The sequence below is a fragment of the Salmo salar genome, chromosome ssa10, assembly GCF_905237065.1.
Source record: "Salmo salar chromosome ssa10, Ssal_v3.1, whole genome shotgun sequence".
NCBI lineage: Eukaryota > Metazoa > Chordata > Actinopteri > Salmoniformes > Salmonidae > Salmo > Salmo salar.
In genome coordinates, this window is record NC_059451.1 from 64440259 (window position 1) to 64461999 (window position 21741).

Consider the following 21741-nt stretch of genomic DNA (forward strand, 5'->3'; position numbering starts at 1 on the left):
ACATCTACTTTGTGCATGACACAAGTACTTTTCCAACAATTGTTTACAGACAGATTATTTCACTTATAATTCAATGTATCACAATTCCAGTGGGTCAGAAGTTTACATACACTAAGTTGACTGTGCCTTTAAACAGCTTGGAAATTTCCAGAAAATGATGTCATGGCTTTAGAAGCTTCTGGTAGCTAATTGACATCATTTGAGTCTACTTGTGGATGTATTACTAAGGCCTACCTTAAAACCTCTTAAAGCGCTCGTCCCGCATGCGGGATCAACATCCAGCGAAAAATCATATCGCCATATTCATAACCGAACCATAACAAAATGTAATATTTTTTTTCTTCTCAAATATAGGACTATTTTATATCGTTTTATAGATACACCTCTCCTGAATCGAACCACGTTGTCCGATTTCAAAAAAGCTTTACAGCAAAAGCAAAACATTACATTATGTTAGAGGAGTACATCGTCAAAGTAGCCACATCGCCATGTTCCGACCAACCACATGCGTCACAAATAACCAAAACACAGCTAAATGCAGCACTAACCTTTGACAATCTTCATCAGATGACACTCCTAGGACATCATGTTACACAATACATGCATTCTTTTGTTCGATAAAGTTCATATTTATATATAAAAACAGCATTTTACATCGGCGCGTGACGTTGAGAAAATATTTTCCCTCAAATGCATCCGGTGGTTCAGCGCTACAATTTACTAAATTACTATTCGAAAACATTTTTAAAATGTAATATTGTCATTTTAAGAATTATAGATTAACATCTCGTGAATGCACCCGCATTGCCAGATTTAAAAATAACTTTACTGGGAAATCACACTTTGCAATAAAAGGGGATGCTATGTTCGCGCGGGACTTGTCGTCACGAATGTGCAAAAAAATATATATTTAAGTTCGTTCAAACGTTGTATAACATAAATCTTTAGGGCCTTTTTCAACCAGAGCTTCAATAATATACAAGGGGGACGATTGCATTGTCTTACTAAACGTTTCGAAAGGGGAGGGCAGCCAGGGGCACCCACGTCATATTGGTAATGGCCTTCCCCCTGTGACCAAGTTCCAAAGCCTCTCTTTGGATCAGTTTGTACCATAGACGACTCAAACCACTTTGTAAAGACTGGTAACATCTAGTGGAAGCCTTAGGAAGTGCTCAATGAATCCTAACTCACGGTGTGTTTTATAGGCAAAGTGTTGAAGGTGAGTCCACAAATCAGATTTCCACTTCCTGTTAGGATCTGTCTCGGGGTTTTGACTGCCATATGAGTTCTGTTATACTCACAGACACCATTCAAACAGTTTTAGAAACTTTAGGGTGTTTTCTATCCACATCTACTAATTATATGCATATCCTAGCTTCTGAGTTTGAGTAGGAGGCCATTTAAAATGGGCACATATTTTTTTCAAAATTCGCTGTAGTGCCCCCTATCCTTGGCGTGCGTTACTCAGTGCCTCTTTGCCTGACATCATGAGAAAATCAAAAGAAATCAGCCAACACCTCAGAAAAAAAATGGTTGACCTTCACAAGTCTGGTTCATCCTTGGGAGCAATTTCCAAACGCCTGAAGGTACCACGTTCATCTTTACAAACAATAGTATGCAAGTATAAACACCATGGGACCACGCAGCCATCATACCGCTCAGGAAGGAGATGCGTTCTGTCTCCTAGAGATGAACGTACTTTGGTGTGAAAAGTGCAAATCAATCCCAGAACAACAGCAAAGGACCTTGTGAAGATGCTGGAGGAAACAGGTACAAAAGTATCTATATCCACAGTAAAACGAGTCCTATATCAACATAACCTGAAAGGCCGCTCAGCAAGGAAGAAACCACTGCTCCAAAACCACCAAGGCTTCCATTGGCTCTAGGAAGGCGCCAGAAAGTGGAATGATAGCTCTGCAGTCTCTGGGCGAAAAACAGAAGGGGATTTTGTGAGTGGTCCTTCTGAGGACAATGACACTGGTGCGCGCATGCACGAGACGACTCCATGGGGACAAAGATTGTACTTTTTGGCGAAATGTCCTCTGGTCTGATGAAACAAAAATATAACTGTTTGGCCATAATAGCCATCGTTATGTTTGTAGGAAAAAGGGGATCAGCATTTGTGGGTTCGATTACAGGCTCAAAAGGCCAGAAACAAAAACCTTTCTTCTGAAACTCGTCAGTCTATTCTTGTTCTGAGACATGAATACTATTCCAAGTGAGAAATTGCCAAGAAACTGAAGATCTTGTACAATGCTGTGTACTACTCCCTTCACAGAACAGCGCAAACTGTCTCTAACCAGAATAGAAAGAGGAGTGGGAGGCCCAGATGCACAACTGAGCAAGAGGACAAGTACATTAGAGTGTCTAGTCCTCAACTGGCAGCTTCATTAAATAGTACCCGCAAAACACCAGTCTCAACATCTACAGTGAATAGGCGACTCCGGGATGCTGGCCTTCTAGTCTGTTTTTCTTTCAAAAATAAGGACAGTTGTACGTTTCCCCAAACTTTTGGAATGGTGGTGAATGTGTGTATAAATAACACTTACTCATTCAAGGGTTTTTCTTTATTTTTACTATTTTCTAGTGAAGACATTAAAACTATTAAATAACACATGGAATCATGTAGTAGCCCAAAAAACTGTTCAACAAATCAAAATATATTTTATATTTGACATTCTTCAAAGTAAACACCCTTTGCTTTGATGACAGCTTTGCACACACTTGGCATTCACTCAACCAGCTTCACCTGGAATGCTTTTCCAACAGTCTTGAAGGAATCTGTGGTCCAACTCATCCCAAACCATCTCTACTGGGTTGAGGTCGGGTGATTGTGGAGGCCAGGTCGTCTGATGCAGCACTTCATCACTGCTTCTTCGTCAAATAGCCCTTACACAGCCTGGAGGTGTGTTGGGTCATTGTCTTGTTGAAAAACAAATGATAGTCCCACTAAGTGCAAACCAGATGGGATGGCGTATCGCTGCAGAATGCTGTGGTAGCCATTCTGGTTAAGTGTGTCTTGAATTCTAAATTAATCACAGACAGTGTCACCAGCAAAACACTCCCACACCATCATACCTCCTCCTCCATGCTTCACGGTGGGAACCACACATGCGGAGATCATCCGTTCACCTACTCTGCGTCTCACAAAGACACGGTGGTTGGAACCAAAAATCTCAAATCAGACCAAAGGGCAGATTAACACCAGTCTAATGTCCATTGCTTGTGTTTCTTGGCCCAAGAAAGTATCTTCTTCTTTTTGGTGTCCTTTAGTAGTGGTTTCTTTGCAGCAATTCGACCATGAAGACCAGATTCATGCAGTCTCCTCTCAACAGTTGATTCTGAGATGTGTCTATTACTTGAACTCTGTGAAGCATTTATTTGGGCTGCAATTTCTGAGGCTGGTAACTCTAATGAACTTGTCCTCTGCAGCAGAGGTAATTCTGGGTCTTCCTTTCCTGTGGTGGTCCTCATGAGACCCAGTTTCATCATAGCGCTTGATGGTTTTTGTGACAGCACTTGAAGAAACTTTCAAAGTTTTAGACATTTTCTGCCATTGACTGACCTTCATGTCTTAAACCTGTTAGGGAACGCCTCACCAATATCCAATAGTATAGCATGGCGCGAAATACAAACACCTAAAACATATGACTATTTTACACCATTTTAAAGATAAGACTCTCGTTAATCGAGCCACACTGTCCGATTTCAAAAAGGCTTCACAGCGAAAGCAAAACATTAGATTATGTCAGGAGAGTACCCTCCAAAAATAATCACACAGCCATTTTCAAAGCAAGCATATATGTCACAAAAACCAAAACCACAGCTAAATGCAGCACTAACCTTTGATGATCTTCATCAGATGACAACCCTAGGACATTATGTTATACAATACATGCATGTTTTGTTCAATCAAGTTCATATTTATATCAAAAAACAGCTTTTTACATTAGCATGTGATGCTCAGAACTAGCAAACCCACCGCAAACTTCCGGTGAATTTACTAAATTACTCACGATAAACGTTGACAAAAAACATAACAATTATTTTAAGAATTATAGATACAGAACTCCTTTATGCAATCGCGGTGTCCGATTTTAAAATAGCTTTTCGGTGAATGCACATTTTGCAATATTCTGAGTACATAGCCCGGCCTTCACGGCTAGCTACTTTGACACCCACCAAGTTTGGCCCTCAGAATTAGTATAAGAAAAATTGGATTACCTTTGCTGTTCTTCGTCAGAATGCACTCCCAGGACTTCTACTTCAACAACAAATGTTATTTTGGTTCGAAATAATCCATAGCTATATTGAAATAGCTCCGTTTTGTTCGTGCGTTCAGGTAACAATCCGAAGGGTGACGCGCCGGCGTGTTTCGTGACAAAAAAAAATCAAAATATTCCATTACCGTACTTCGAAGCATGTCAAACGCTGTTTAAAATACATTTTTATGCGATTTTTCTCGTAAAATAGCGATAATATTCCAACCGGGAGACGTTGTATTCGTTCAAACAGTGAAAGTAAAAAATGGAGTCGTCTCGTGCATGCGCGCACCAGTGTCATTGTCCTCAGAAGGACCACTCACAAAAACCCCTTCTGTTTTTCGCCCAGAGACTGCAGAGCTATCATTCCACTTTCTAGCGCCTTCCTAGAGCCAATGGAAGCCTTAGAAAATGTCACGTTACAGCAGAGATGCTGTATTTTTGATAGAGAGGCTACAGAAGGACAAGAAATGGTCAGACAGGGCACTTCCTGTATAGAATCTTCTCAGGTTTTGGCCTGCCATATGAGTTCTGTTATACTCACAGACACCTTTCAAACAGTTTTAGAAACTTTAGAGTGTTTTCTATCCAAATCTACTAATTATATAAATATTCTAGTTTCTGGGCAGGAGTAGTAACCAGATTAAATCGGGTACGTTTTCTATCCGGCCGTGAAAATACTGCCCCCTATCCCTAACAGGTTAACATGGCACACCTGTTAACTGAAATGCATTCCAGGTTACCACCTCATGAAGCTGGTTGATAGACTGCCATGCGTATGCAAAGCTATCATCAATATAAGAGTGGCTACTTTGAAGAATCTCAAATATAAAATATACTGCTAAAAAAAATAAAGGGAACACTTAAACAACACAATGTAACTCCAAGTCAATCACACTTCTGTGAAATCAAACTGTCCACTTAGGAAGCAACACTGATTGAGAATAAATTTCACATGCTGTTGTGCAAATGGAATAGACAAGAGGTGGAAATTATTGGCAATAAGCAAGACACCCCCAATAAAGGAGTGGTTCTGCAGGTGGATACCACAGACCACTTCTCAGTTCCTATGCTTCCTGGCTGATGTTTTGGTCACTTTTGAATGCTGGCGGTGCTTTCACTCTAGTGGTAGCATGAGACGGAGTCTACAACCCACACAAGTGGCTCAGGTAGTGCAGCTCATCCAGGATGGCACATCAATGCGAGCTGTGGCAAGAAGGTTTGCTGTGTCTGTCAGCGTAGTGTCCAGAGCATGGAGGCGCTACCAGGAGACAGGCCAGTACATCAAGAGACGTGGAGGAGGCCCGTAGGAGGGCAACAACCCAGCAGCAGGACCGCCCTTCATGTGCTCGCCAGAGGTAGCCTGACTGCCATTGGGTACCGAGATGAGATCCTCAGACCCCTTGTGAGACCATATGCTGGTGCGGTTGGCCCTGGATTCCTCCTAATGCAAGACAATGCTAGACCTCATTTGGCTGGAGTGTGTCAGCAGTTCCTGCAAGAGGAAGGCATTGATGCTATGGACTGGCCCGCCCGTTCCCCAGACCTGAATCCAATTGAGCACATCTGGGACATCATGTCTCGCTCCATCCACCAACGCCACGTTGCACCACAGACTGTCCAGGAGTTGGCGGATGCTTTAGTCCAGGTCTGGGAGGAGATCCCTCAGGAGACCATCCGCCACCTCATCAGGAGCATGCCCAGGCGTTGTAGGGAGGTCATACAGGCACGTGGAGGCCACACACACTACTGAGCCTCATTTTGACTTGTTTTAAGGACATTACATCAAAGTTGGATCAGCCTGTAGTGTGGTTTTCCACTTTAATTTTGAGTGTGACTCCAAATCCAGACCTCCATGGGTTGATAAATTGGATTTCCATAGATTATTTTTGTGTGATTTTGTTGTCAGCACATTCAACTATGTAAAGAAAAAAGTAGTTAATAAGATTATTTATTTCATTCAGATCTAGGATGTGTTGTTTAGGTGTTCCCTTTATTTTTTTGAGCAGTGTATATTTTGATTTGTTTTGCATTTTTTTGGTTTCTACATGATTCCATATGTGTTATTTCATAGTTTATTTATTTATTTATTTATTTTATTTCACCTTTATTTAACCAGGTAGGCAAGTTGAGAACAAGTTCTCATTTACAATTGCGACCTGGCCAAGATAAAGCAAAGCAGTTCGACAACATACAAAAACACAGAGTTACACATGGAGTAAAACAACATACAATCAATGACACAGTAGAAAAATAAGACTATATACAATGTGAGCAAATGATGTGAGATAAGGGAGGTAAAGGCAAAAAAGGCCATGGTGGCAGAGTAAATACAGTATAGCAAGTAAAACACTGGAGTGGTTGATTTGTTATTTGAAGAAAGTTCAAAGTTAAAATATAAATAATATGGTGCAAAGGAGCAAAATAAATAAAATAAATGAATACAGTAGGGGAAGAGGTAGTAGTTTGGGCAAAATTATAGATGGGCTATGTACAGGTGCAGTGATCTGTGAGCTGCTCTGACAGCTGGTGCTTAAAGCTAGTGAGGGAGATAAGTGTTTCCAGTTTCAGAGATTTTTGTAGTTCGTTCCAGTCATTGGCAGCAGAGAACTGGAAGGAGAGACGACCAAAGGAGGAATTGGCTTTAGGGGTGTCCAGAGAGATATACCTGCTGGAGCGCGTGCTACAGGTGGGTGCTGCTATGGTGACCAGTGAGCGGAGATAAGGTGGGACTTTACCTAGCAGGGTCTTGTAGATGACCTGAAGCCAATGTGTTTGGCGACGATTATGAAGCGAAGGCCAGCCAACGAGAGTGTACAGGTCGCAGTGGTGGGTAGTATATGGGGCTTTGGTGACAAAACGGATGGCACTGTGATAGACTGCATCCAGCTTGTTGAGTAGGGTATTGGAGGCTATTTTGTAAATGACATCGCCGAAGTCGAGGATTGGTAGGATGGTCAGTTTTACGAGGGTATGTTTGGCAGCATTTGTGAAGGATGCTTTGTTGCGAAATAGGAAGCCAATTCTAGATTTAACTTTGGATTGGAGATGTTTGATGTGAGTCTGGAAGGAGACTTTACAGTCTAACCAGACACCTAGGTATTTGTAGTTGTCCACAAATTCTAAGTCAGAACCGTCCAGAGAAGTGATGCTGGACAGGCGGGCAGGTGCAGGCAGCGATCGGTTGAAGAGCATGCATTTAGTTTTGTATTTAGGAGCAGTTTGAGACCACAGAAGGAGAGTTGTATGGCATTGAAGCTCGTCTGGAGGGTTGTTAACACAGTGTCCAAAGAAGGGCCAGAAGTATACAGAATGGTGTCGTCTGCGTAGAGGTGAATCAGAGATTCACCAGCAGCAAGAGCGACATCATTGATGTATACAGATAAAAGAGTTGGCCCAAGAATTGAACCCTGTGGTACCCCCATAGAGACTGCCAGAGGTCCGGACAGCAGGCCCTCCGATTTGACACACTGAACTCTATCAGAGAAGTAGTTGGTGAACCAGGCGATGCAATCGTTTGAGAAACCAAGGCTACTGAGTCTGCCGATGAGGATGTGGTGATTAACAGAGTCAAAAGCTTTGGCCAGGTCAATGAATACGGCAGCACAGTATTGTTTCTTATCGATGGCAGTTACGATGTCGTTTAGGACCTTGAGCGTGGCTGAGGTGCACCCATGACCAGCTCTGAAACCAGATTGCATAGGGGAGAGGGTGCGGTGGGATTCGAAATGGTCGGTAATCTGTTTGTTGACTTGGCTTTCGAAGACCTTAGAAAGGCAGGGTAGGATGGATATAGGTCTGAAGCAATTTGGGTCAAGAGTGTCACCTCCTTTGAAGAGGGGGATGACAGCAGCTGCTTTCCAATCTATGGGAATCTCAGACGACACGAAAGAGAGGTTGAACAGGCTAGTAATATGGGTTGCAATAATTTCGGCAGATAATTTTAGAAAGAAAGGGTCCAGATTGTCAAGCCCAGCTGATTTGTAGGGGTCCAGATTTTGCAGCTCTTTCAGAACATCAGCTGAATGGATTTGGGAGAAGGAGAAATGGGGGAGGCTTGGGCGAGTAGCTGTGGGGGGTGCAGTGCTGTTGAATACAGTAGGGGTAGCCAGGTGGAAAGCATGGCCAGCCGTAGAAAAATGCTTATTGAAATTCTCAATTATAGTGGGCTTATCGGTGGTGACAGAGTTTCCTATCCTCAGTGCAGTGGGCAGTTGGGAGGAGGTGTTCTTATTCTCCATGGACTTTACAATGTCCCAGAACATTTTAGAGTTTGAGTTGCAGGAAGAAAATGTCTGTTTGAAAAAGCTAGCCTTGGCGTTTCTAACTGCCTGTGTGTATTGGTTTCTAACTTCCCTGAAAAGTTGCATATCGCGGGGGCAGTTCGTTGCTAATGCAGAACGCCACAGGATATTTTTGTGTTGGTTTAGGGCAGTCAGGTCTGGGGAGAACCAAGGGCTATATCTGTTCCTGGTTCTAAATTTCTTGAAAGGGGCATGCTTATTTAAGATGGTGAGGAAGGCATTTAAAAAAAAATAACCAGGCATCCTCTACTGACGGGATGAGGTCAATATCCTTCCAGGATACCAGGGCCAGGTCGATTAGAAAGGCTTGCTCGTTGAAATGTTTCAGGGAGCGTTTGACAGTGATGAGTGGAGGTCGTTTGACCGCTGGCCCATTACGGGTGCAGGCAATGAGGCAGTGATCGCTGAGATCTTGGTTGAAAACAGCAGAGGTGTATTTAGAGGGCACGTTGGTTAGGATGATATCTATGAGGGTGCCAGTGTTTGCGGCTTTGGGGTTGTACCTGGTGGGTTCATTAATAATTTGTGTGAGATTGAGGGCATCAAGTTGGATTGTAGGATGGCTGGGGTGTTAAGCATGTCCCAGTTTAGGTCACCTAGTAGCACGAGCTCTGAAGATAGATGGGGGGCAATCAGTTCACATATGGTGTCCAGAGCACAGCTAGGGGCCGAGGGGGGTCTATAGCAGGTTGCAATAGTGAGAGACTTGTTTTTAGAGAGGTGGATTTTTAAAAGTAGAAGTTCAAATTGTTTGGGTACAGACCTGGATAGCAGGACAGAACTCTGCAGGCTATAGTGCTTACGTCTTCACTATTAATCTTAAATGTAGAAAATAGTAAAATAAAGAAAAACTCTTGAATGAGTAGGTGTGTCCAAACTTTTGACTGGTACTGTATAGATCATGAATAAATACAGGTTAATTACACTATTCTACTTTTAAGTGGGGGACTTTTACTCTGAACGTTTTCGATATTCCGTGACCCGGAAGTACTTGTTTTATTGTCGCTGTGGAGAAGCTGGTTGGAAGTCCTTGAAAATATAACACACACAGCCAGTTTATTTATCAAAACACGGGGCTACAACCATGGCAAGAAGATTAATGTAAGTTGCAGTTATTACATATAATGCCACTGTGCTTCAAGTCGCCTTCAGAAAAATCAGTCTGCTCACGTAGCAAACGTTATCTTTTGATGTAGGCTAGTTAGTTAGCTGCCGTAACTGTAAAGGTATCTAATACCATAGCTAGCCAAATCGCCAGTTATTGTTGTAAAAAGACCATAGACAGAGGCAAGTAACGTTAGTTTAGTTTTCTGTAGATCAAGAAAGCCATCTTTCCAGCTAACTATATTATTTAGCTAGTTAGTTGCTTACCTGATTAACCTCAACTCCACGAGTTAATGTGGAACTGACAGCGTTAACTGCTTTGCGTATATTAAGACAATCATGTCAGTCAATAGTATCAAATTCCCAGTTTATGCTACAAAACCAACTTTAAGAGGTTTTAAAAAATAAATAATGTTTGACAAAAAAATCCATGATGTGCGGCAGGTAGTCTAGAGATTAAAGCGTTGGGCCAGTATCCGAAGTGTTCCTGGTTTGAATCCCCGAGCTGACACGGTAAACATGTGTTGTTCTGCCCCTGAACAAGGCAGTTAACCCACTGTTCCCCGGTAAGGCGTCATTGTAAATACGAATTTGTTCTTAACTGACTTACCTAGTTAAAGAAAGTTTACATTTTAAATAGAAATGTACAGTAAGGCGTTGTTGGCAGAATAGATGGATGCTGTTCAATGCATGATTCATATTTCACCAATACATTTCTTGGCAGTCCAAAAAATATTGTTCTCAGGTTGTATCAGAGATGGCCTGGTACATTGTTTGCAGCACCACCCATTCGGGATGCACTGTTTCAAAAACGGACGACTGTAACTAAGGCTGGGAATGTCAATACAATCAAACTAGCAAGTGCAATGATCACAAGTCTGTCATAACGTGGCTAGCGCACGTGTTAAACTCAAGGCAAAGATTTGTGTCACTAAACCAAGATAGATCACAGCCCCTCGTTTCCAATGGGAAGAAATTAGTCAAAGTGGGCAGAACAAGTAAGGAGGTGGGCAGAGCCAAGCACGTGCTAGCGAGATCCTATTGGCCCGTTCTAGCACTTCTGCATATTTCCTTTAGGGAACGCCTCTTCAGAAGTGCTCGTGTGCAATGACTCAATTTGCCTTTGCACGCATAAACAACACAATAAAACAAATATATATACAAATACACTTTTGCAAAAGGTAAAGTCTACAAAACTTAGTCCACTCTGTTCATAACAGATTCTAGTTTTGGGAACAGTAAACTGTATTGAGATCAAAAGTTTCATTGTTGAGAAAATGTCAGCAAAATCCATCTTGTTCCATCTTCTCATGCTGCCTGCCAGTGGGCTTCTTCTCGGTACCATGTTTGATAGTGAGTGGAAACGCTAAGCGAGTGCTTCACATTTATATATCCGGTGAAATGTCTGTCTCATTGTTCTGTCTGTGCTCAGGGCATGATGCCGTACTTTTCTATTTGGCCCGTGCAATGATTTGTGTTGTCAATTCATTTTGGCCAGCTACCATATCGCCCATGATGTGCTGCACTACAAGTCACAAGCAAGTATACAGTGCATTGGGAAAGTATTCAGACCTCATGAGTTTTTCCACATTTTATTATGTTACAGCCTTATTCTAAAATTGAATTAAATAGTTTTTCCCCCTCAATCTACCCATAATGACAAAGCAAAAACAGGTTTTAGAAATAACTAACTGAAATAACATTTACACAAGTATTCAGACTTTTTACTCTGTGCTTTGTTGAAGCTTCATTGGCAGCGATTACAGCCTTGAGTCTTCTTGGCTATGATGCTACAAGCTTGGCACACCTGTATTTGAGGAGGTTCTCTGCAGATCCTTTCAATCTCTGTCAGGTTTGATGGGGGGCGTTGCTGCACAGCTATTTTCAGGTCTCTTCAGAGATGTTCAATCAGGTTCAAGTCCGGGCTCTGGCTGGGCCACTCAAGGACATTCAGAGACTTGTCCCGAATCCACTCCCGCGTTGTCCTGTTGGAAGGTGAACCTTCGCCTCAGTGTGAGGTCGTGAGCACTCTGGAGCAGGTTTTCATCAAGGTTCTCTCTGTGCTTTGCTCCGTTCATCTTTCCTTCGATCCCAGTTTCTGCCGCTGAAAAACATCCCCACAGCATGATGCTGCCACTCTAGTGCTTCACCGTAGGGATGGTGCTGGGTTTCCTCCAGATGTGACGCTTGGCATTCAGGCCAAAGAGTTCAATCTTGGTCTCAAGCAAACTCCAAGTGGGCTGTCATGTGCCTTTTACTGGCCACTCTATCATAAAGGCCTGATTGGTGGAGTGCTGCAGAGATGGTTGTCCTTCTGGAAGATTCTCCCATCTCCACAGAGGAACTCTGGAGCTCTGTCAGAGTGATCATCGGGTTCTTAGTCACCTTCCTGACCAGGCGCTTCTCCCCCAATTGCTCAAGTTTGGCTGGGCGGCCAATTCTATGAAGAGTCTTGGTGGTTCCAAACTTCTTCCATTTAAGAATGACGGTGGCCACTGTGTTTTTGTTGACCTTCAATGCTGCAGACATTTTTTTCTACCCTTTCCCAGATCTGTGCCTCGACACAATCCTGCCTCGGAGCTCTACGGACAATTCCTTCGACCTTATGGCATGGTTTTTTGCTCTGACATACACTGTCAACTGTGGGACCTTATATAGACAGGTGTGTGCCTTTCCAAATCATATCCAATCAATTTAACTTACCACGGGTAGACTCCAATCAAGTTGTAGAAACATCTCAAGGATGATGAATGGAAACAGGATGCACCTGATCTCAGTTTCGAGTCTCATCGCAAAGGGTCTGAATACTGTGTAAATATGGTATTTCTGTTTAGTTGTAATAGTCAAGGGGTCTGAATATTTTCCAAATGCACTGTATCTCTTTTGTTTTAACATTTTATATAGAGCATCCTATGTACATAAGTGGATATTATAAAGGGTCATCTTTTTCAAATAATACAATGGCAGTTTGTGTCGCAGCCTATGCCTTTTTACAAAAAAAGCATGCATCTATGTTTGGCCTGCAAATTTGTAATTTTTTCAATGTGGCCCCTGTGCACTGATTGAGTTTGACAACTCTGGGCTAGCGTATCCTATTTATGTAGCTCTTTTTTTTAGCAAGCTGAAAACAAGCATTTGCTAGCTAGTTGCTGGGAGGATGTCATGTCATTGTTTTTGGTGGCTACAGCTAGAGCTGCAGGCAACATTTGTTTAGCTAGCAAGAAATGTGAATCACTTTGCTTGCTAGCTATTCTGAACTTGAATGGCTGTAGTCCATATTGAGTGTATGTCTTAGTTGTCAATCAAATGTATTTGACATCGATCAAATGGGCAGGCAGCAGGCAACTAAGACCAGCAGGCTACTATTCCCCATAATTCTTCAGTGCAATTTTCACGTCCAAATAGCTGAAAAAGTTTGATTGTGTTAATCTAATAATGTTCCCTCGTTAGATTTTAGCGCATCTCGTTTCTGGCTAGCATTAGTTGTTGATCTTGTTGATGTGCATAGGCGACTGAGGGAGAGAGAGCCTAGCTTTTTCATGGTTGTTTGATAAATAGGACCATGAAGTTCCCAAATATAGGAGGACTCAAGTGGTATTTACATATTTGCAGAAATCAATTCAGGTGTATTTTTTGGCTTTTGGCGAATGTGTTCTAATGATCTAACGTCGAGCTGTTGCTCCTGCCTGTAAACACACAGTCCAGTTCAAAATGAATAATGAGAAACAGATGGCTCACAAGTCCTCAACTGGCAGCTTCATTAAATTGTACCCACAAAATACCAGTGTCAACGTCAACAGTGTAGGGGCAATTCCGGGATGCTGGCCTTCTAGGCAGAGTTGCAAAGAAAAAGCCATATCTCAGACTGGCCAATAAAAATAAAAGATTAAGATGGGAAAAAGAACACAGACACTGGACAGAGGAACTCTGCCTAGAAGGCCAGCATCCCGGAGTCGCCTCTTCGCTGTTGATGTTGAGACTGGTGTTTTTGCGGGTACTATTTAATGAGGCTGCCAGTTGAGGACTTGTGAGGCGTCTGTTTCTCAAACTAGACACTAATGTACTTGTCCTCTTGCTAAGTTGTGCACCGGGGCCTCCCACTCCTCATTCTATTCTGGTTAGAGACAGTTTGCACTGTTCTGTGAAGGGAGTAGTGCACAGTGTTCTACGAGATCTTCCGTTTCTTGGCATTTTCTACCATGGAATAGCCTTCATTTCTCAGAACAAGAAAAGACTGACGAGTTTCAGAAGAAAGTTATTTGTTTCTGTCCATTTTGAGCCTGCAATCGAACCCACAAATGCTGATGCTCCATATACTCAACTAGTCTAAAGAAGGCCAGTTTTATTGCTTCTTTAACCTCTATGGGCTAGTCAACAGCCAGTGTAATCCCGTGGCGCGTTTTTCAAATACCTTAGAAATGCAAAACCTTCAATTTTTCAAAAATATGACTATTTTACACCATTTTAAAGATAAGACTCTCGTTAATCTAACCACACTGTCCGATTTCAAAAAGGCTTTACAACGAAAGCAAAACATTAGATTATGTCAGCAGAGTACCCAGCCAGAAATAATCAGACACCCATTTTTTAAGCTAGCATATAATGTCACATAAACCCAAACCACAGCTAAATGTAGCACTAACCTTTGATGATCTTCATCAGATGACAACCCTAGGACATTATGTTATACAATACATGGGCCGTTGAAGATAGAGAGTAAAGTAGCCTAATAAGCCTATACAATTTGATAAACAATAACTTTAGCTGGAATGATACTGACAATTACCGACATTGCCCTCATACCGAAGCAATTTTGCTAATGTCGATAATTTTGGTGATTAGGGTACACAATGTTTCTGCAGATGTTTTTGTTCCAAAAACCATTATTTGGTTAAAAGTAATGTGCATTAACCTGCTTCCTGCAATGAAAGTATCTTCCCTGTTTCGCGTCTGACTCTCACTCCCGCTCCCCATAGGTGGGTATTAATGCGCTACTGTGGGCTGTATTCTTACTCAAGTAATTTCTGAAGAAAGTAACTTACATTTTACCAAATCACTTCAGTTACATAGATTTATATTATTATACTGTCGCTGTTGGATGAAAACCTTGCAACTCCAAATTGTATTATTATTTTAATTTTTATTATTATTCTTTTTCCTACCTGAATCAATATTATTGGTTCCACTTAACGTCTATATGAACGCTTCACGACCCTTTGACCAGCGAAATGTATTCAATATAGCTTGTCATCAAAACCACGCTCGAGGAGATTGCGACAACGTCCATCATACATGTCAGATTTCAATACTGGCGATGTCCTAATGCGAGAGATTTTCTTCTCTCAGATAAACCGTTGATCATATTTTTGTGATATTCCTACCTCTAGAAATGTGTAATTTAAGAGGGCCCACCACATTTCTCCTTTGTGTCTGCCTCTTCAGTCCAGGGTGCATTACATGGTGCCGTTGCGAATGTCAGACTCCACTCTGCGAGGCACATCGATCTGCAGGTTGACCATGGTGAGATTGTAGACTCCTAAATTGATAGTGCCGTTTTGTTTAGGTGATTTTATTCTAACCATCTACTTCACATGCTGATATTGACTTTGTTATTATTGGGTGCAGCTACGTTTGTAATTAAGTATTTCTCAGATACCCTGAGTATTTAAAACATAAGGAACACCTGCTCTTTTCATGACAGCCTGACCAGGTGAAAGATATGATCCCTTATTGATCTCACTTGTTAAATCCACTTCAATCAGTGTAGATGAATAGGGGGAGACAGGTTAAATAAAGATTTTTAAGCCTTGAGACAATTGAGACATGGATTGTGTGTGTGTGCCATTCAGAGGGTGAATGGGCATGACAAAAGATCTAAGTGCCTTTGAACTGAGTGTGGTATTAAGTGCCAGGTGCACCAGTTAGTGTATCAAGAACTGCAACGATAAACCGTTTCCCATGTCTATCAAGAATGGTCCACCACCCAAAGGACATCCAGCCAACTTGAGTCAACATGGGCCAGCATCCCTGTGGAACACTTTCGACACCTTGTAGAGTTCATGCCTCGACGAATTGAGGCTGTTTTGAGGGCGAAAGGGGCTGCAACTCAATATTAGGAATGTTTTCCTAATGTTTTGTACACGGACTATAATTCTGCTGTTGAAATTGTGTTTTGAGTGCGAGCGCAAATTAAATGGCTAGTTGGCTACACTGAACAAAAATATAAACGCAACATGTAAAGTGTTGGTACCATGTTTCATGAGCTGAAATAAATGATCCCCAATTTTTTCAATGTGTACTAAAACTGTATTTCTTTCAAATGTTGTGCACAAATTGGTTTACATCGCTGTTAGTGAGCATTTCTTCTTTTCCAAGGTAATCCATCCACCTGACAGGTGTGGCATATAGGGTTGCACATTTTAGGGAATATTCAGAGGTAGAAACCTTCAGTGGGAATATATGGGAATTAATATTAATACCATTTAAATGTAGATGTTTTTTGCACTGGATATAAACTCATCAAAAAAATAAACGTCCTCTCACTGTCAACTGTGTTTATTTTAAGCAAACTTAACATGTGTAAATATTTGTATGAACATAAGATTCAACAACTGAGACATAAACTGAACAAGATCCACAGACTAACAGAAATGGAATAATGTGTCCCTAAACAAAGGGGGGGTCAAAATCAAAAGTAACAGTCAGTATCTGGTGTGGCCACCAGCTGCATTAAGTACTGCAGTGCATCTCCTCCTCATGGACTGCATCAGATTTGCTAGTTCTTGCTGTGAGATGTTACCCCACTCTTCCACCAAGGCACCTGCAAGTTCCCGGACATTTCTGGGGGGAATGGCCCTAGCCCTCACCCTCTGATCCAACAGGTCCCAGACGTGTTCAATGGGATTGAGATCCGGGCTCTTCGCTGGCCATGGCAGAACACTGACATTCCTGTCTTGCAGGAAATCCAGCACAGGATGAGCGGTATGGATGGTGGCATTGTCATGCTGGAGGGTCATGTCAGGATGAGCCTGCAGGAAGGGTGCCACATGAGGGAGGATGATGTCTTCCCTGTAACGCACAGCGTTGAGATTGCCTGCAATGACAACAAGCGCAGTCTGATGATGCTGTGACACACCGCCCCAGACCATGACTGACCCTGTTCCTCCAAATCCATCCCGCTCCAGAGTACAGGCCTCGGTGTAACGCTCATTCCTTCGACGATAAACACGAATCACCCTTGGTGAGGCAAAACCGCGACTCGTCAGTGAAGAGTACTTTTTGCCAGTCCTGTCTGGTCCAGCGACGGTGGGTTTGTGCCCATAGGCGACGTTGTTGCCGGTGATGTCTGGTGAGGACCTGCCTTACAACAGGCCAACAAGCCCTCAGTCCAGCCTCTCTCAGCCTATTGCGGACAGTCTGAGCACTGATGGAGGGATTGTGCGTTCCTGGTGTAACTCAGGCAGTTGTTGCCATCCTGTACCTGTCTCGCAGGTGTGATGTTCGGATGTACCGATCCTGTGCAGGTGTTGTTACACGTGGTCTGCCACTGCAAGGACGATAAGCTGTCCGTCCTGTCTCCCTGTAGTGCTGTCTTAGGCCTCTCACAGTACGGACATGGCAATGTATTGCCCTGGTCACATCTGCAGTCCTCATGCCTCCTTGCAGCATGCCTAAGGCACGTTCACACAGATGAGCAGGGACCCTGGGCTTTTTTTTTTTTTTTTCAGAGTCAGTAGAAAGGCCTCTTTAGTGTCCTAATTTTTCATAACTGTGACCTTAATTGCCTGCTGTCTGTAAGCTGTTAGTTTTAACGACCGTTTCACAGGTGCATGTTCATTAATTGCTTATGGTTCATTGAACAAGCATGGGAAACGGTGTTTAAACCCTTTATAATGACGATCTGTGAAGCTATTTGTATTTTTACAAATTATCTTTGAAGGACAGGGTCCTGAAAAAGGGTTGTTTCTTTGTTTGCTGTGTTTTTTTACCATATCATATGGGCTAAAAACTATCAAAATAAAGAATGTCGCACACACCATTTATAAACTCCCAGCAATTTAATGTGTATTTACCAACGTTTCGGCATCACTGTGCCTTCCTCAGGGTAATGTCATGAATACTAGAACCAGGTTATGGAGACAAACAGAGCAATTAGTGCAACCAATGACAATACTGAGGTGTATCATAATGATTAAGTTAATTAAAGTGTATTAGTGAAACTGTTAGTATATTGCATATGAAATATATTATGCTATTGTTATCATATACAAACATAATGGTATATTGTACATCATATTAGCATCAACATACATTTGTTTCATTCAATTTCACATAATTTCATATTTGAGGGAGGAGATTGAATGGTTGACTTCAATGTTGTAGAATTTAACCGTTCCAACTCCTCCCTCAAATACACAGGCATTGAGCATGTTGCTCTACCTAGGAGAGGAGTTAACATCGAGATCCTACTACTACAAAGGGAGGCTTACTGGATAAAATCATAATAAAATCTCCCAAAATACATCATCCAGGAGGAACCTCTTGATGGGGCTGTCCATATTGGCAGACTGATATGGCCATTTCTTGAGGAGACTCCTTCCCCTCCAGGAGACTGTCAAACATGATGACAACACGACCCCAATGGGTGTTGCTGGGCAGCTTTAATGTGGTGGTCTTATTCTTCTCACTTTGCTTGGTGAGGTAGATTGCTGCTATAACTTGATGACCCTTCACATACCTAACCATTTCCTTGGCTCTCTTGTAGAGTGTATCCATTGTTTTCAGTGCCATGATGTCCTTGAGGAGCAGATTCAATGCATGAGCAGCACAGCCAATGGGTGTGACGTAAGGGTAGGACTCAACTTTAGACCAAGCAGCCTTCATGTTTGCATCATATTCTGTCACCAGTGCAAAATACCTTCTGTGGTCCAAGGTAATTGATGACTGCCTTCAGCTCATCTGCAATGTAGAGACCGGTGTGTCTGTTGTCCCTTGTCTGTGCTCTTGTAGAATACTGGTTGAGGGGTGTAGATGATGTAGTTAATTATTCCTTGCCCACGAACATTCGACCACCCATCAGAGATGATTGCAATACAGTCTGCTTTCTCTATGATTTACTTGACTTTCACTTGAACTCTGTTGAACTCTGCATCCAGCAAATTAGTAGATGATGCATGTCTGGTTGGAGGGGTGTATGCTGGGCGAAGAACATTCAGAAATCTCTTCCAATACACATTGCGGGTGAGCATCAGAGGTGAACCAGTTGCATACACAGCTCAAGCAGACATTCATTAGCATTTCTCTGACTACATTCCTCCATTGAGTCAAACAAACTTCTGATTCCAGGAGGACCATGAGCTGTTGCTATCGATAAGGTGTCTGATTCATAATTTTCACCTCAAATAGAAGTAGAGGGACTTTTGTCAGGGGTTGCTTGTTCTGAGGGTACTTTATGCACTTGGCCAGATGATTCTGCATCTTTGTTGCATTCTTCACATATGATTTGGCACAGTATTTGCAAATGTACACAGCTTTTCCTTCTACATTAGCTGCAGTGAAATGTCTCCACACATCAGATAGTGCTCGTGGCATTTTCCTGTAAAGATTAGGGAAAAAATGAGTAAAAAAAAAACCCAAATACAATTCCATGTACAAATAAATCGTTAAGCAGTTAGATTAAACAACTCCTTTGTGAGAAATGTTTTAAAATGAAACGTATGGAAACAGGTGAATTAACACTCCTCAGTTAGCAGGCTCAAGCAAGCTAAACCCACAAGCTAAAACCCAACTAGCAGAAATTTTTAACAAGTTAGAAATGTTTTGACCACACTTTTCTGTAGGCTAATATTTACTAGTTTAAAAAAAATCATGTATGTCCTAGAAAATGTATTCACCCCAACTAGTATTGGTATTTTCTTAAAACGGCATTGTTGGTTAAGGGCTTGTAAGTAAGCATTTCACTGTAAGGTAATCACAACTTACCAGAAAGCATGTAGTCCTTGGCTCAGACAGTGTAGTAGTGTGGGCTCAATAACTCATTAGTGTGCAAGATCTTGAGAATCATCTGTACATTTGATGGAAGAGTGCACTGCACATGTGATAGAAGAATGCACTGTGCATGCTGAGGGTTGCAATTCCATTGAATTGGGGATAGTTTAACCAAAATATGCCACAAGACCTAGAATGGCCTTATGTGTATCCCACAAAAAAGCTTCACTGTTTTAAAAAAAAAATGAATTTTAAGCGAAATTCCCCAAATTCCCAGGCTTAACCTCCCATGGAAAATTTCCGACCCTTTGCAACCCTAGTGGCATACCAGTAAGCTGATTTTAAACAGCATGATCATTACACAGGTGCAGCTTGTGTTGGGGACAATAAAATGCCACTCTAAAATGTGCACTTTTTTCACACAACACAATACTACAGATGTCTCAGGTTTTGAGGGCGTGTGTAATTGGAATGCTTACTGCAGGACTGTCCTCCAGAGCTGTTGCCAGAGAATTGAATGTTTATTTCTTTACAATAAGCCGCCTCCAACATCGTTTTAGAGAATTTGGCAGTACTTCCAATCGGTCTCAGAACACATGTAACCATGCCAACCCAAGACCTCCACATCCGGCTTCTTCACCTGCAGGATTGTTTGAGACCAGTCACCCGGACAGCTGATGAAACTGGTTTGCACAACCAAAGAATTTCTGCCCAAACTGTCAGAACCTGTCTCAGGGAAGCTCATCTGCATGCTTGTCATCCTCACCAGGGTTTTGACCTGACTGCAGTTCGACGTCATAATCGCTTTCAGTGGGAAAATGTTCACCTTATATGGCCACTGGCATGCTGGAGAAGCGGGATTTTCATGGATGAATTCTGGTTTCAACTGTACCGGGAAGATGGCAGAAGGCATGTATGGCGTCGTGTGGGCGAGCGGTTTACTGATGTCAATGTTGTGAATATTGGTGGTGGGGTTATGCTATGGGCAGGCATGAGCTACGGACAAAGAACACAATTGTATTTTATTGATAGCAATTTGAATGCACCCTTTGCTATGAGACTCAAAATTGAGCTCAGGTGCATCCTGTTTCCATTGATCATTCTTGAGTCCACCTAGGGTAAATTCAATTGATTGGACATGATTTGGAAAGGCACACACCTGTCTATATAAGGTCCCACAGTTGACAGTGCATGTCAGAGCAAAACCCAAGCCATGTGGTTGAAGGAAATGTCCGTAGAGCTCTGTGGGACAGATCTGGTGAATGGTACAAAAAAAATTCTGCATCATTGAAGGTCCCCAAGAACGCAGAGACCTATATCATTCTTAAATGGAAGAAATTTGGAACGACCAAGGCTCTTTCTAAAGCTGGCCGCCCGACCAAACTGAGCAAACGGGGGAGAAGGGCCTTGGTCAGTGAGGTGACCCAGAACCCGATTGTCACTCTGACAGAGCTCTGGAGTTCCTCTGTGGAGATGGGAGAACTTTCCAGAAGGACAACCATCTCTGCAGCACTCCACCAATCAGGCATTGGTGGTAGTGGCCAGACAGAAGACACTCCTCTGGTGGTGGCAGCATCATGCTGTCGGGATGTTTTTCAGCAGAAGGGACTGGGAGACTAGTCAGGATCTAGAAAGATGAACGGCGCAAAATACTGAGTTATCCTTGATGAAAACCTGCTCCAGAGCACTCATGACCTCAGACTGGGGCGAAGGTTCACCTAAGCACACAGCCAAGACAATGTACGAGTGGCTTTGGGACAAGTCTCTGAATGTCCTTGAGTGGCCCAGCCAGATCCCGGACTTGAACCAGATCGAACATCTCTGGAGAGACCTGAAAATAGCTGTGCTGTGACACCCCCCATCCAACCTGACAGTGCTTGAGAGGATCTGCAGAGAAGAATGGGAGAAACTCCCCAGATACAGGGGTGCCAAGCTTGTAGCATCATGCCAAATAAGACTTGAGGTTGTAATCGCTGCCAAAGGTGCTATTGTGAGTGCAATAAAAGGTCTTAAAGTCTTAAATTCAACTTCCTGTAACCTGCTGATATCATGAGGGAAAATCAATCAATCAAATGTGTTTATAA

The 21741-nt window shown here is 42.4% G+C and overlaps 1 protein-coding gene across 1 annotated transcript in view; it reads left to right on the forward strand.

Moving 5' to 3' along the window:
* Positions 1 to 9527: 9527 nt before the first annotated feature.
* Positions 9528 to 21741, forward strand: part of mrpl23 (mitochondrial ribosomal protein L23) — a 124655-nt gene continuing 112441 nt past the window's right edge. Inside the window, exon 1 of the mRNA XM_045688025.1 lies at positions 9528 to 9667. Coding sequence (XP_045543981.1) covers positions 9651 to 9667 — 17 coding nt within the window. The 5' untranslated portion in view covers positions 9528 to 9650. The remainder of the gene's footprint in view (positions 9668 to 21741) is intronic.